The sequence below is a fragment of the Trachypithecus francoisi genome, unplaced genomic scaffold, assembly GCF_009764315.1.
Source record: "Trachypithecus francoisi isolate TF-2019V2 unplaced genomic scaffold, Tfra_2.0 Lachesis_group15, whole genome shotgun sequence".
Classification (NCBI taxonomy): domain Eukaryota; kingdom Metazoa; phylum Chordata; class Mammalia; order Primates; family Cercopithecidae; genus Trachypithecus; species Trachypithecus francoisi.
This window is the reverse complement of record NW_022681460.1, coordinates 51,531,154-51,547,927: the sequence shown is the minus strand read 5'-3', so window position 1 is coordinate 51,547,927 and position 16,774 is coordinate 51,531,154. Positions and strand designations below refer to the sequence as shown.

General features: G+C 41.4%; 1 protein-coding gene across 3 annotated transcripts in view; it reads right to left on the bottom strand.

Moving 5' to 3' along the window:
* The window catches only part of SOBP (sine oculis binding protein homolog), a 173,102-nt gene that overhangs the window by 68,108 nt on the left and 88,220 nt on the right, over positions 1-16,774 (bottom strand). For 2 of the 3 annotated variants that reach the window (XM_033234759.1, XM_033234760.1), the window contains exon 5: positions 6,545-6,640. The exons of the other annotated variant lie outside the window; for it this stretch is intronic. In XM_033234759.1, the coding sequence (XP_033090650.1) occupies positions 6,545-6,640 (96 nt within the window). The remainder of the gene's footprint in view (positions 1-6,544; positions 6,641-16,774) is intronic. 3 annotated transcript variants of the gene reach the window in all.

Here is a 16,774-nt window from a genome sequence, read left to right as displayed (position 1 = left end):
ATATTGATAAAGATGCTGAGGCTCAGGAGGGTGAGAAACTTGCCCAGGGTGCACAGCTAGCACATCTGCAGAGAAAGGATTGGGACTCTCACTCTTATCCACCAGACCACAGTGCCTCCCTTGGAGAACACACAGTCTTTCATACCTCCCTCTGGCTCCAAGAATCACTGTGATGGACTGTGTGAGAAGCCAGCATGAAAACCAAACCATTATACCTCTGACATTTGTATGCAATTGCTCTGAAATCTGAAGGGCAAAGATCCCCCATGCTCTGGAAAGGAGAGCCTGCCAAATCAAGACTCCATCCCCCAATAAGGCCCCTATATCAGAGCAGAAGCTGAGCAACTCTAGCCTTCCCTCATGTGGATTTTCTCTCAAATAACGGAATTACAAAGAGAGGTAAAATAGGGTTTGCATGCACGGGAAAGGAGGGGAGATGGTCAACTGTGGTCAAGAGGGTCTTTATATAAGAAAAGTGAAAGGACCTGAACAACAAGACTATGGCAGAAATGGGAACCAAGAGGCTGAAGAGTGAGAGGGAAGTGGCAGACACAGCTGAAGAAGAAGGTGAAACACCAGCACAGATGGGAACAGGGGAATGTGCAGATGAAATACGACTCAAGTGGAATCCATCCCTTCTGCCTGTATTAAAGTCTAGATGGTCTTGCAGAGAGCATAATTATGCCACCTCTATCAGAACTGCCTCTTGCTTAGTCTAAGATTGTGACTTTTATTTCTGGAAAGTTCTGTTTTTCCAAGATAGTTTAGAAAACTATGGAAATACAGGAATAACCACAAACAAAAGGGATCTGGAAGATGGCTGGGGAAAAAAAAAAATGGTGAGACAGGCTATTTCTCTAGACAGCAGCCAGTCCCCTGGGATTTTCTGGTTATTTTATACCTGTAGGGCTATTGCAGTGACTATTTCAGGAAACTGGTATATAGTATACAATGCATGCATATATCATATGATGTTTTGTTTGATGTGATATGAGTTCCAATGTGTGCCATCATGATTTTAATTTTCAGTGCCTGTGCTGCTCAGCTGTAACATCAAAGCAATAGTATGTAAATTCATGTTGAGCTGGGGCATAAATCTGACTTTCATTAGACCAACAGCATTAGGGGGAGGGTCTTTAGTCAATTGCACCCATTCTGAGACACCTATTAAGTTTCAAATGAAATAGGACAGTTTCTATCACCTTTCAGGGGTCCTTGTTATATCTTCATGATCTAGCAGAAAAGTTCTAGCAATGGCTAATATATGGCAGCCATCCAGAATTTCCCCTCATGACTGTGAGAAGCTAACATGTACTGGTGAGTTGGGCTGGGTTGCAAAGACATCTGATTTTGTTTTTAAATAAATACACTTAGAACCAGGGGCCTGAGAGTAAAGAAAGTTCAAGTCATCACTGACACTGTGATGTCTTACACTTCAAGGGCTTTTAAAACTGGGTCTGATTGGCCAAGCTTTACCAAGGTTGTGTTGAGCAGGGAAAGAAAAGCACAATATATAACCAAGAGTGATTTGTTTTATGTATGCATTGTCCCAAAGCTCTGATTCCTAGTTTCATCAGTATCAATGGATTCTTTCTAGCCAGAGAAGAGGGATCCTAAAGATTTTACAAAAGGAAAAAAAAACCCCAAACACTAAAAAACCAAATCTGTCCCTCACAAAAGAATACATACTTCAGAATAGTACAGCAAAAAAAAAAAAAAAAAAAGCGGGTTGGGGGAGGGGGATGCAGGGAAGGAAAATGAAGCATGATTAGTCCTGAGTTGACAATTGTTGAAGCTAGGTGAAAGGTACATGGGGGGGTCATTATATGACTCCTACTACTTTAATTCTGTATACTTAGAAATTTTCCATAATAATGTTTTTAATCCACAGAAGTGCTAGGAATTCCCATGAAGCAGAATTACTAAAACCCAGACTCAATAGGATAGTGTCCGTTATTGAGACCCCTGCATATGGGACTGCCTGCCTGTTCACTCCTTAGCCTTCGGGTACCCTACACTTGGCCAGCCTAGATACTAACCTGTGTGCGGTGCACCTGGCCCATACTTTCCTACCTCCATGCCTGGGCTATTTTCCTCTGCTGGGAACACCCCCTTCCCTTACACTTTCTGGCAACGATCTAAATCCAATCCATGAAAGGCCTAGATCAAAGGTATTTTCCCTTGTTAAGTTTTTAATGACTGCATACAGAAACAATCTCTTCCTCCTCTGTACTCCAAGAACTTTGCTAGTGTTCTTTTGGGGCACAGCTCATTATGCAATAACAATCATGACTATAAGATGATGATAATAACAGCAGCTAATATATACTGAGTGTTTACTATGTGCCTGGCTCTTTATATATGTCATCACTTTCCATCCTTATGATATGCTCTGAAGTTATCTCCTTTTATTATCACATTTTACAAAAGATCTGAAGCTCAGAGAGATCCAAGGGGGTGAAACAGGGATCCAAAAGTATGATGTGTTATCAGATATGTTACAATAAATGTTAAGCCTTTGTGCCTGTGATCCTTAGCTATACCACCAAGATGACAGGGTATAAAGTCTAGCTGGGGCGAGACCTGAGAACCCACATTTTTTATGTCTATGATACTGTATGTGCCTTATTTCTCCTACTGAATTGCATGCTCCTTTAGGGAAGGGACTATGTCTTTTTCTATGTTGTGTCCCTACCTGCACGGTCTAGTACAATGCCTTGTACATAGAAGATGCTCAATAATGTTATGTTTACTGAGCACTGGATTAGCACGGGGTATTTCTACTGCCTAAGGCCTACATGCAACTCTTATAATCCACCTGTCTACATCCACAAGGAAATGAAATGGAAAAATCAGCCCACAGAAGAATAGCCTAAGCATCTCTTCTCCTCATCACTTCTGATCACACAGCCACAAAACTAAAGTAGTTTTCATATTCTCCCTACACTGGCATTGTAAGTGACCAGGAAGAATTCTTCCCCGATGCTATTTTTATTTCACCTCCCAGTTGTGAGCTCCCTCTCTTTCCCTCTGCAAAGCCCTCACCCCTAACAGCCTCAGGAAAAGCCAAAGGAATTCAGACGTTGTCTAGGTAATGACTCAGGAATCTGAAACTGAGGGAGAGAGGCTGATTTTACCCCCCTGAGTTTCTTTGCTCTTACTTCCCCTTTCAAACTTCCTAAGCCTGGCTTTTTTCCAATCACATAATACTCCATCAGTTGCTGTTATTCTTTGGTTATATTTTGACCTTCTTCCTGAACACAGGGATGTTCTCTGGACTGATCTTTTGAAAACTCGGGGAGTAGGCTCAGGGGTCTTCAGTTCCTTCTCAAAACCCTCTCAGTGTTCCTCTTCTTCTCACTACAGGTCTTTCCCCTCCAATGACCCAGCTCATGCTATATTTCTGCAAGGTCTTACTCTCAGTGGGCTTTCAAAAATTGAGAAAGTCATGGCTGAGGAGAAAAAGTGAGCTCATAACATGCTTATGGTCCTCCTCATTCTAGCTCTGAACCTACCTCTCGCCAGAGATAGTAGCATTTGAATCGAGGAAATGAGAAGCCTTCCAGTCCCAGAAGAAAGAAGCAGTAATGATAAAGGGACCAAGAATGGAGTTGGAATTTGGGGCAAGGGCTAGTTTCACCCATGGCTGGCTCTAAATGTTCCCTTTTCCAGGCTCTTGTAAACCAGGCTGCTATAGTGTTAACATGATATAAAATTCCTACATTTTCTTTTATTAAAAGTTTTCTTTAGTCATAAACTTAGATATGCCAGCAAAACACCAGTGTGTGTGTGTGTGTGTGTGTGTGTGTGTGTGCGCGCGCGCGCGCAAGTGTACATGCCTATCTATGAAGAGGTAGGTGGGGCCACAGGGAATTGTAACATATCAAATAGTACTCGTTTTATCTAATGTCACTCATCTTGACAGCCTTTCATTTTCAAAATTAATAAAAAGCATAAGGAAACTGCTGCACAGTCACCAGCTAAAGGATCTTGGCCACAAAGCTAAATATCTAGTCATCTGTGTTGTACATTAAGTGTGAAGGCACACATCACAGTTTGGGATTTAAATGGAAAAATCAATACCCTACAGGAAATCTACAGTTGCATAGCAGATTTTTCTATCAGCCAATGCTTTGTTTGTCAGTGCCTTCTGATTACACATACTTGTGTATTCCGGGCATCGATTTTGCTTTGCTTTTGTTTAAGTTACTTAATATTCCTCCCTCTTCCAAGAAGCAGTCATGTGGGGGTGGGGAGCAGGCAGAGACATTAGAGAGTCAGTAATAAAGTCAAGGCAACGTCCCATCTACCTGGTCAGGGCACTTTCTGTCAGTGTCTGTGGCACAGAGGACTAGTCTTCCAGCCATGTGCTCCTGATCATCTGGGGGCCCAGAAGTACCCTGTGCCTCAGTGCTTTCTCCAGAGCTCCCACACTTTCTAAACTGGCTACTGCTCTTGCAGCAATCCATGCAAGAGGATGGCAGAACCACCCTTCAGCTAAAAAAGCACTTTGGAGTGGAGCTTGCAATCTTCTCTGACAGATTCTTTAAAAATCTGCTCTAAGCTGCACTAAGAAAACTCCAAGGATTTCCTATTTCTTTCTTATGAATGAACAAGTCTTTTTCATATAGAAGCATAACTTCTCAGGGCTTCATAACCAGCCAAACACCATCACTTTTCTTACAGCTGAAAAAAATTAAAATTCTCCTTGGAGAAACAAGCTTACTTATGTTTTCTTTTTATTCCTTTTCTTTTATCACAGGAAAGTATACTGACCAAAATAAAGCATTTCTAACACTGACTAGCAGGACAAAGATTGTACCAAATTGCTCAAAACTACTGCCAACACAACAATGTGTTTAAGCACAGCAATGACAAAACATCTACTTTCCCTAAAGACAGCTAAAAACGATGTTCACATATATGTTTTGCTTCCTCCAGCATAAACTGACCACAACCAGGACTCAAACATGTTCATTTTTCTAACAAACAGACAAAAATTAAATATGGCATGTTACTTTTACCAATGTCTCTAAAAAGAAGTAAGCTACCCCAAAGCATTCTGATACCAAAACACAGCATAAGAGCCTCTGTGGTCTTCTGCTGAATAATCATGGTTAGAGAGACAAACATTAAAACCAAAATGAACAAAAAGGGTTTCCTCAGAATAAATAGGTAATGCTAGCAGTCCTGGAAGTTTAAGAGTCCTAAGATAAAATATAAGGTAAGTTAAATTTTCAGAAAAAAAAATTACATTTATAAGCAGCAAATTTGCCTGTGGATTTGTTGGTCAAGGGACTACACACACAGAATGAGTAGTGCAATTGTAACTGTGCAGACTGTGGAGGGGGAAAAGGAGGTTCTTGCTGTCAACATGTAGCTACTGCGGCTAGAATGGGTAAGAACTGTATTTTTGTCTCTTCTCCTGCTCTTTGGACACTTTGTTTTTAATGAACAGTTGGTATCAGAGCTAAATCCAAAGACTGTTACATGTGGGATTTCCTAATGCAGAGACCTGGCAGAGCTGTACTATATTCGGCCAAAAAACTAAACAGAAATTAGACTACCTCAAAATGTAACAACTGAGCATCCTCATTCTCTTTCAGTGTTTTCATTTAGTTGGAACAAATGTTTTGCTTTAATGCAAGTGAAAAGGTGCTTGCTTCGGCAGCACATATACTAATGCAAGTGAAAAGAAAAGAACATTTAGGGACAACATAGCTAGATCCCTCATAAAGCTTCATTTTCAAAAGGAGTGTTTGAATCTCTAAATAAATGACAATTCATTCTCTGTTTACTTTAGGTAAACAGAAAATGCATTGCAGAGCCCTCATTTTCAAAAGCTAATCAAGAACATTAGGTCCCAACAGATTCATTTAATAGAAATATAATAGGCATTCCTGCTTGCTTTTCATCTTGTCTGGCTGTAAATGCTAAAATGAACAGCAAATTAACCCTGCATTGGAACAGAGTCTCAATGTCACAGCTGATATCCTCCCTCTCACGACTTGTAAACATCCCCGCACCCTGTCACTGCTTTGACTCCTTCTGCATAGGAGAGACGATTAAGTTTGGCAAGAGAGTGGAGGAATACTTGAATTCTAAAGGGAGTACTGCGTGTCAACTCTGCTATCTTCCCTAGCAGAACAAAATATTACCATGTCGTCTCCTAAAATAGTGTACAATGAGGACGTAGGAGGAGGGGTGAGGGTGAGGTCGTTTTTTCCCAAGCTACATATATCAACTGTCTTTCTCTATATTTTTAACTTTACTAGCCATTCTCCAAGTGGCTGCTAATAAACTACTAAACAAAACAAGCTAATAAAGACAGGGCCATTCAAGCTCTATAATCAGATATAAAAAATGTGCAAACAATTTGAGATCTTAAAATTAATATTCAGTGATATCAGAATTAGCATTTAGAACTCTATACAGAAAACTATAATATTTCATAAATTATGTAATCATGAACAAACCCTTTCAAAAACTGTTTTCACTGTGCTAAAGTAACATTCTAGACTTGTTGTAAGTATGTTATTCTTACAAGTAGTTCGCAGTTATTCTTGAAGGCAAGCCTTGGAGTTTCCTTAGCATAGTGCTGCTGGGGAAAATTTTCAGCATGTCCATCTTCATCTCTAGCCTGAAGGGAAATATAATGGCCTATTTAGGGACTTACAAATAATGGAAGAAAAAAAGCTAAAAGCATAACAGCTCAGATCATTCAACAAACGGGAATCCAGAAATAACAACAATATTAAGAAGTTTGTTTAAATACGCAGTACGCCTTTTAGGTATCAAAATTTGGGATTTATTCTTCTTTACATTGTTTAGTTTGAACATGCAAATTCATTGTGGTGTAATATTTAAAACAATATCAAGCAAACCAAAATCAAATAATTTTGTTGGCAATTACCACCACCTTAGTTTTTCAGTGCACATTGTTCATTGCACATTTAGGATTATATGACATACATACGTGTTTAAACTTTTTGGCATGCTTAAGCAATCTCTAGATAATGCACTTTTAAAAAATTCTAATAGCAAGGCCATAAGAAAAGCAATCTGCATAATTATATTTTGCATTGTAATACTATTAGAGATAAACTGATTCCCCTCCAATTTTAAATAAAGATCTAAAAGGAGCGATGATCTGGTAAGAACCATGATTCTTCAATTAAATGCAGTAAAAAAAAAATAGACTTAATTTAAAAGCTGCATTAAAAAGTTACTGGTTATTTTGATCTACGCTGTTAATTAAGAAAGCTGAAGTTTAAATGGAGACATTAACAGAACCCATTAGCAATACCACTTGCATACAGTCTTCTTTCTAATCTCCACCAGTTTCTGGTTTGGAGTGGGAGAGAAGGCAGAGGTAGGTGAAAGGGGGCGTGTCTGCAGCACACTCATTAAACCATTCATTTGGGTGACACTTGCACTCCGCTCTGCTCTCATCTCATCTTAGCCCTAACTGCTCTCTCTTTCCTGGCCTCCTGAAATTCACAGCTGAGCTGTCTCCCTCACATATGGCTTGCATATAATTATGCATATTCCATTTTACACTGCATTAAAATGATGAGCTCCTGGCTCCCTGCCAGCTGATTTTTAAAAGCCCTAGTGAAGTAGGAAAAAGGAGAGAAACACAGGGAGAGCCGCACAGGAAGCAGCAGGTAGTTCTGTCTGCTGTCTCTTTAGATAAAATGTATGTCTGGCACCAAGGGAACAGCTGAGAACTACCTGTTGTTATGTATGGATTGAGGGGGGAGAAAACAATGAGCATACACTGTGGCAGAGATGACAACGCTTATGTATTGTTTCTCCTTTAATGGAGTAAAATCTGCCCTGATGAGTGTCACTCAGAGCTCCCTGGCTATACTGGGTCTTGTCATTTTAAAAAGAGACCCATATTTTGTACATTTTAGAATGTATTGCTTGTATTTAAGAAAGCTTCTGCTACCTAGCCCAGGGAGGGAACTAGATGGAACTTGGAAGTGCAATGTCATGGTCAGTAATATTTAGGTTACAAGAAGTTTGTGGGGAGAAGAGACTGCTCTCTTTTGGTTCACTTTTGAGATTTATCAACATCCCTGGGGCTTGGTGCCTTTTTGTTGTACCTTTTTTCCCTACTAAATCAGACTAAAATAAAAATGCAGTTATAGGATTGGCTATATGTGACAGAGAAAAAAGTTTAATTGTTGTTCATGTCCAGTGGCTGACAAGGCACTGAGATCAATGCATCTTCTGACTGCATCGGAACAACTTTGCAGCTATGCCAGGGTTTAAATTAATATAGCTCAAATGGGTCGCATTTTAAAACCCAACTGGCAAAGGTAGCAGTGGCATACATAAATGAAAGGCAGTTGTAAGAAAGCAGGAAGATGCCAATGGGCAGTGACAATATTAGACTCTTCATAACAAAATGTTAAGCCACTCTATGAGGTACAGGTCTCTTAAAGGCAGGGACTGCAACAATTTCATCTTTCTTATTCTGCCATGCCCAGTGCCTTGCTTTTAGTTGATATTTAGCAAACATTTAAGTGATGCAAAAAACGCATACGTGGATAGTAAGTAGACCCTACCATAAACAACTCTGTAGAAAATGCCACCTCAAAATATGCTAAACTTGGTAGTAGCTTTATTATATTCCTGATGCACTATGATACATATGCTTGGAAACACACTTTGCATATAGTTTTCAAGGGCTACTATTTACATATGTATGTCTATATTCAATATATATGTATCTTGTATATAAATATTCATAAGGTGGAATGTGTTTATTATGCATGTACTATGTATACACATTCATACACACCAGATGCCTAGGGATATTTTCAACATTAGTGGCAAAAATACATTCATTCCACTTACACGTAAGGTGCACACAATGTTTTTTGTGTGTTTAAAGGACAAAAAAAAAAAAAAAAAATCCCATTATCTAAGATTTGAATGTGCTTCCTCAAAGGGGCTATAGACTTCATATAAAGCCACATAATTTATGAGGTTAAAGAAAGTAGCAGTGGAAGAGAAAGGAGAGGCGGATTGAAGAGATTTGGAAGTGGAGAGAGAAGGCTAGAAACTTGCTTTTTTATTGAACTATTGTGTTCACCTCTGCATCAAACTTCCATGGCTCTGGGAATGGCCTGTCCTCTAACACCCACCCTGACTCCAGAGTCCAAGAAATTCTATCCTTCAGCCATTTGCCATGTTTCCACCACATGCCACAGAAATGAAAAGCACGCAAAGTACAAGGAGTTCTCGAACCATCACCTTCACGTGTATTTGTGTGCACACATAAGAACTCACGCACACTTCTCACCACTGTAATCCCCTTTGCATTGTGAAGTTTTTAATGTGTAATTTTAAATTACTATGACAGGAATAAGTGGAATTCAGTGCATTCATCTAAGGCAGGAATTCTCTACCCCAGCTGCATATTAGAATCATCTGGGGTGGTTTGTTTGTTTGTTTTTGGCTTGTTTAACATATTGGTATCTGACCCCCCTCCCTTTCTAAGATTCTGCTTTAATTGGGGCCTGGACACAGGTGGTTTTTAGAAAGCTCTCAGGTGATTGTAATGTACCAAGGAAGGGGGAGAACTGCTGATATAAGGGGAGTGTCTACAGCTATCAAAGGGAGGCCCTTGGCATAGCTGCCAGAATGTTCTCTAACCACTCCAGTCCCAGGCACTGGAGTGAACCACTGTGCTATGAGAGGGGGATATACAGGTTGAGCAACCCTGATTCAAAAATCTGAAATCCAACACGCCCCAAAATACAAAACTTTTTGAATGCCAACATGATGCTCAAAGGAAATGCTCATTGGAGCATTTCATGTTTTGAATTTTCAGATTTAGCATGCTCGACCAGTAAGCATATACAATGCAAATATTCCAAAATCCCACACACTTCTGTTTCCAAGCATTTTGGATAAGGAACACTCTACCTCTGGGATGTAGTCCCTATGGTAGATCTTACTCTAAATATTCAAAAAGCCTGGGCAACACAGGGAGACCCCATCTCTACCAAAACAAAACAAAACAAAAAATTAGCCAGGTGTAGTGGCATGCACCTGTAGTCCTAGCTACTTGGGAGGCTGAGGCAGGAGGATTGCTTGAGCCCAGTAATTCGAGGTTACAGTGAGCTATGATCACACCACCACGCTCCAGCATGGGCAACAGAGCAAGACCCTGTCTCAAGAAAAAAAGATTTAAGAGATTACACAACTAGTTGCTTGTGGGCAAAAATTATCATTATTTGTTTGTTTCTTAGTTTCTGGTATGACCAATAATCTTGGAAGAACTACCGTACTGCTTCCTTAAAAAGGCCTTCCTAAACCTCTCTATCCAAGGCAAATATCTTCTCTGTGATCCTTCTTAGACTCAACATGGTTGTAACCTTGGAATCACTGGTGTGATTTTTGTCTCCCCCACTAGCCTACAAGCTTCCTAAGGGCAAGGATGGAGTCTGATCTTCTACCACTGTATCTTCAGCCCAGCCACTGCCCGATGCCCAGTAAGTGATCTGTAAGAATGAGCTGGATCATTCACAGAACTTGGTGGCAATGTTAGACAAAATCCATAGGACCTTCCTTACCCTACATAGAGAATCAGTTCATACTGTTTTACAACCTCTTATACATTAAAATCAGAGGCTTTTTTTTTTTTTTTGAGATGGAGTCTCGCTCTGTCGCCCAGGCTGGAGTGCAGTGGCCGGATCTCAGCTCACTGCAAGCTCCGCCTCCCGGGTTTACGCCATTCTCTCGCCTCAGCCTCCCGAGTAGCTGGGACTACAGGCGCCCGCCATCTCGCCCGGCTAATTTTTTGTATTTTTTTAGTAGAGACGGGGTTTCACCGTGTTAGCCAGGATGGTCTCGATCTCCTGACCTCGTGATCCGCCCGTCTCGGCCTCCCAAAGTGCTGGGATTACAGGCTTGAGCCACCGCGCCCGGCCAAAATCAGAGGCTTTAATATATTTAATATATTCTACATCTGCCCCCACTTGGGGTGCCAGACAATGACTTAACAAGGAGGGTGGACATATGACACCAATGACTCCTTCAGGGAGGAATATGTGAACACTAAAATTGTTCAGAATCACTGACTCATGGTAATAATATAAAGCAGACCAACTTTTGGCTGGTTTTATTATTGTTCTTAAATCCTCTGCAGACAATGCATTCTTTAATTGCCTGTCGAGAGTAGACCACCCCACTGTCGGCTCTAGATATCCACTGGGGCCAAAGAATTGTGTTCACGTCTGACTTTTTTCCAGAGTGACAAGTTCTGAAAGAAGGCACATCAAGGCACTTCATGATGAACTAACTCTCTCCTTGTGTCTTATTTTCAACAGTTTTATTCTGACTAATGTGCTAGATATTTATGCCAACTGCAGGGAAAAGCAAATGGGGGACTATTTTTTTGCATTTTACTACAAATGTGATTGTCAGAACAAAGGTGCATTTTTGACCTATTATTCAAAGGAAACTTCATTTTTTTTTTTGCCATAACAGAAACAAAAATCCTTCAGTTAAACTGCAAGCAATTTCCCTGTCTTGCTGACAGTTGTGTATCCATTTTCATGGTTTGCCTAACATTTAGATAAATATTAGATGATATGAGAAATTTACAGTAATTGCCTCTCTACTTCAAAAACCTCTGGTTTAAACAAACTTTGTATTCACCTCTCTTTCCCTCTGAATCAGCACCAATTCACTTCTCTTATTTTGATTCTTGCAATACGGCAAACTTTAGTTCTTTAAAGAATTCACTGCTTCCTCTGGGACAAAGTCATGGTGCCATGTGCGTGTTGGAGCAAGCTCGGTGTTCTTCTTCCTCTGGAGAACACCTTTAGAAAAGGTGGAACACATTCTAGAAATAGCTCCACTTGCCTATCCCAGAGAAGTGTGATGTTTCTGACTCCATGAAAAGGTTAACAATATTGCCATTTAAGTGGAAAGATAATTAGGCTTCAGAGTTAATACCTCCCTGTGATGAATAGGAGTTTACACTTCTGTGTCACTGTGATCTCAGGATTTCTTTTGAAAACAAGCAAAGGTTCTGCCTGGAATCAGGGCTGGGGAGAGCACAGCAGAGTTTCCAAGCTTAGCCCTCCTATGCTGCAGCAGAGGCAGTACATGTCAGCTCACACATGTGGCACTGTTACCGGACTTAAGAACACCAAAAACAGTGCAACTCAAAGTTGTGAGAATAAGTGTATAGTTGAATAATTGGAGAGGAGAAAATAGGGGACATAGATTTTATATTTTATAACTAATTGTTGGAACCAGAAATAATAGAATTTCCTTTCGAAATTCAAAGTAAAAGCATGGGGACACTGCTCTGAAAATGCATGGAATTTCATTTTCTGAAATCTCATTTCTGGTTTAGCCTCCCTTTCTCAAATGCATACACACGTTCTCTTGAGGAAGCTCAGAAATAAACAGCAGCTATCACACACTGCCTTTCAGTGTGCTGTGAATGTCTTTGTGAACTTGAACTAAAGGTCAGTGCTGTTTCTTTTGTCCTGCAGGGGACAGACACCTGGGACCTCTGTTCAGCCACCCCTGCCTCTGATGGGAACAACATAGGGAGGTCTTCAGAGTAGCTCCCTGCCTCCCCTGGAGTTTCTGCACTGTTGAGCTCATCTCAGTGGCCCAGCTCCTCGGGTCTCAATTCTCAGTGCCCTTCTACTGGGTCTCCTATCCTTTAACCCCATTCTTTCTGATGGAACTAGATTCCATCTCTCCTTCTGCTGGCAGACCCTTATGTGTCCTTTAAGCCTTCGTTCAGACCGCAGCTCCTTTAGGAAGTCATTGGTGACTCTTCCTCTTGGTCCTCACCTAAGCTCTGCACCCTCTGTCCCTGTATGTATTTACATTCCACACCAATTTATTGCATTGCATTATGACCATGTGTATGTCTGCCTCTCCCACTAATCAAAGAGGTCCTTGAGTGTGGAAACTGCGTTCTGTCCAGCTTCAAATGTCCAGATCCTGGATTAGTGCCTGGCATACTATAAGGGTTCCATAAATGACCGAGTGAGCAAATGAATAAATGAATGGGTTTCTATCCTTTAACGCTATGGCTGGATATTCAGCCTTGCCCTCCAGTCCCTACCAGTTGAGTGTTCTGCCTCTGAACCTGAGGAATCTTCTCCATACCCAAGTCTCAGCAGGGCTCTCCTAGAGCTATCTGATCACACCTTCCTCACACCTAGACCTTCACCAACTATTCGGTGCACTTCTGTCTAACATCTGTTCCTCCTACTTGGTTAGATACCAGGGTCTTGGGCTCACAGAAGATCTTGCACTCAATTTAGACTTTGGCCAATCATCTTTTCGCCCTACATGCTTCTCTCCTCCACATCCCTGCTGGATTGATCCTCTGGTCTTTGCCCAACAAATTCTCACCCTCAAAAGTCCATTCCTTGATTAGATTAAACAACTGGGCACCTTGTTCCCTGTTTCTGATATCTCACCTTCTCCTAGAGTCCCAGGTCTGTCTGAGACTCCTTGGTTACCATCCATGTCTTATCTCCTCTACCAGACTGGAAACTCCTTGAAGGTAGAGACCATGCATTATGTATGAAGTCTCTTATATAACAAACAATCCTGTAAATATATATCGAATGGTTTCATTAGCTCTCACTCTTCCTTAAGCCAAGGCCTGGAGTGTTCTGTTTTTCTCTACTCTGAACTGCTTACCTCTATGAATGGATATCCCTTAAGTACGAGTTATTTATATGCAAATATTCAAGTCACTGAACAGATTGTAGAGAGTTGCATGGTTCTCAAACAAAATTATGTGTGCATGCAGCTTGGGTGGAGGGCTTTCTCCTGGACACAGGGCTCCCACCTGGCATCAGGCTCTCTGCTCTGGAGATATGCCAGTAACCCAGAAACATCCATCTCTGGACCCAGGCATCTGCTCCATTCACATTACTACTAATGTCTGCATCAGGATCCCTTGCCTTTCCTTTCATCTGCCTGTCGATTGTCTATGGGGATTTCTGCAGTGGTGCTGTTTTACTTTGTTCTTTTAACCAAAGGTATTTAAATTCCCATTTAGCGTGTAGGCTGTAGGAGAAGCTGTTTGCCCAGAGAAGGCCCTCCTAATTCTCCATCCTCCTTAACTGGCTAACTGACAGGCCTTCTCCATACCTCTTCAGGCTCCTCTGACAGCTCACACACCTCTGATGGATGAGATGGACTTATTTGCTGCAGCTATTTTTTCACATCATGCAAATCTTTATATATATCATAAATTTTTAATATCCAATTTGGAGTCTTCAAAGAATAATGGTAACAAATATGCAACATGAAGATAATGGGAATCGAATCATGTTTATGGCCTCCATGAGCATCTCCTTAAATGATGTCAGGTCAGAGCCCCTCAGAGCCGCACGCATGTGAGGCTATGGGGCTGATCTTGTGCCTGATTAATGGCTGCCTTTACTCGGGGGCCCTAATGGATTGCATGACAGTTATGGCAACAGATTCTACATCAGCCTGAAATACAGCTTCCACATGAACTAAAATATATCATGTTCATCCCAGCACATTACAACTGTGTCTGGAATAATCAGAGCAGTTGCTTAAGCAGTTCTGAAAATGTCTGTTTTTACTTTTTATTTTTAAATTTATTTTTCCTTTATTGGACAGGTGACCCTTTTGCATTTATCTTGCAGGGCTCTTTCTCAGGTCACCTGAGTGTCTTTGTTTGGTACGAATTGTTATATCACAGCATCTATAGGTAAGGCCCAGCAGCTAGAGGCACGCAGCTCCCTTCTTTTTCACTCTCTGCTAAGGCCACGCCACCTCAAGCCCCAGGCAGCTTCTGATTACTCTGGAAGCTGATTACTCCGGAAGCTTAATCGACACTGGATTATCCAGGCTCCTTCCCCTTCCCCTACTTTCCTCCTCTGCCCACTGCCTGCCTTTTGGCTTTTCACTAGTCATTTGCATCTATTACCCAGGGACACAGTGAGGGGAAACAAAAGGAAGGGAAACACAAATGATTCCACTTTGCTACTGGTTGGCACCCACAAAATGCTTAATTAATAGACCTAATCTAGGCATTTCAGGTAGTCCTTTTATTCCTTTTCTCTGAAATCACTAGGCAGAAGGGGGTTGGGCTCATATGATTATATGCAGACCTCATGATGGACCTGAGAAATCAGAGAAAATGTGAAACAGACAAGGGCTAGAAGGGAACTCCAGGACCCTGTCTGTAAGGCTAGAAAAGGATCCAGATGTTACAGAGGAGATTCACTATCTATAGGATGCCTCGCCCAGAAATAACCTGGCCTCGAATGGGATTAAAAAACACAATACTAACCAGATTAAGATGCTGTTCTGGTTATTATCCGGGATTGATAATAACGGCTAACAGTTCTACAGCTTTTCATGTATGCACCAGACATCATCCTAAGTGCTTTATATGTATCAACTCATTTAATGCACACACCCATACATATATCAAGGAAAAAAAATGACTTATGAAGTAGGTACTATCATTATCTCCATTTCACATATGAAGAAGCTGGGGCACGGAGATGTTATGGAGTTCACACAAACTCACATGGTTACCAAGTGGTAGAACCAGGATTCAGACCCAGGCAGTCTGGTTCCAGAATCCCCATTCTACACACTGATGATCTCCCACCTGCGTGCTGATGGCAAAGGTAAATCGTGTACAATAACTTGAAAACACGGTGTCATTACGTTTTAAAAACATGTTACTAAGGGAAGTTTCCAAATTTCTTTGGTTTTAGCACTCCAAGATTGAATATACCAAGAAAATTAGGAAAAGAGAGTGTTTAATGACAAATATAACAGAATCGGGGGGTGGGGAGGTGGGGAAAATGGGGGAGGAGGGTGCAGGGGAAGGGGAAGAGGCAGTCTGCAAAGAGCCCAAGAAAAGGGTTCCTTGCAGCTTCAGAAGCAGCGTCAGTAGGTCTCTCGTGAAGCCTGCAGAAGATGGTACTTCAACATCTTCAACACCAACTTTTTTTTTTTTTTTTTTTTGAGAGACTCTCACTCTGTCCCCCAGGCTGGAGTGCAGTGGTGCCATCTCAGCTCACTGCAAGCTTCGCCTCCCCAGTTCACGCCATTCTCTTGCCTCAGCCTCCTGAGTAGCTGGGACTACAGGCGCCCGCCACCACATCTGGCTAACTTTTTTCTATTTTTAGTAGAGACGGAGTTTCACTGTGTTAGCCAGGATGGTCTTGATCTCCTGACTTCGTGATCCGCCCACCTTGGCCTCCCAAAGTGCTGGGATTACAGGGTTGAGCCACTGCGCCCGGCCAAACCAACTTCTTTAATCTGATTCTTATTAAATAAACCTCAGATCATTAAGTATGACACCTAGGTCTCTCAATACCAGAAAAGACATGTCCTACCAAACTCACTCAGTTCTGCAGGTCCTTTAGCAATCTCCTTTGTGGACTTCTAAAAACATCATCAATATTATGATACAATTTTTTTTAATCCTGTAGGTGATGCTGTACAGACTACAAGGGGCATTCATGTTATCTTGTCTCCTGTATTTCTGGCACTTGGTATATGAATGCAGATTGTGACTTTGGTCAACATGAGTCAGTTCATCAAGGCAGTGGATATCCCTGGACCAATCAATGAAACTGAGTCCCTGGATGTGCCTTGTCAAGAAACCTGCCCAGATTGTGGTGATTGTTTTGGGGGGTGAGGGGGTGGAGCACCAAAAGCCAGCTGGCCAGCCTCTGCTTCATCCACAACACCCTCCATTCCTAGGAATAAC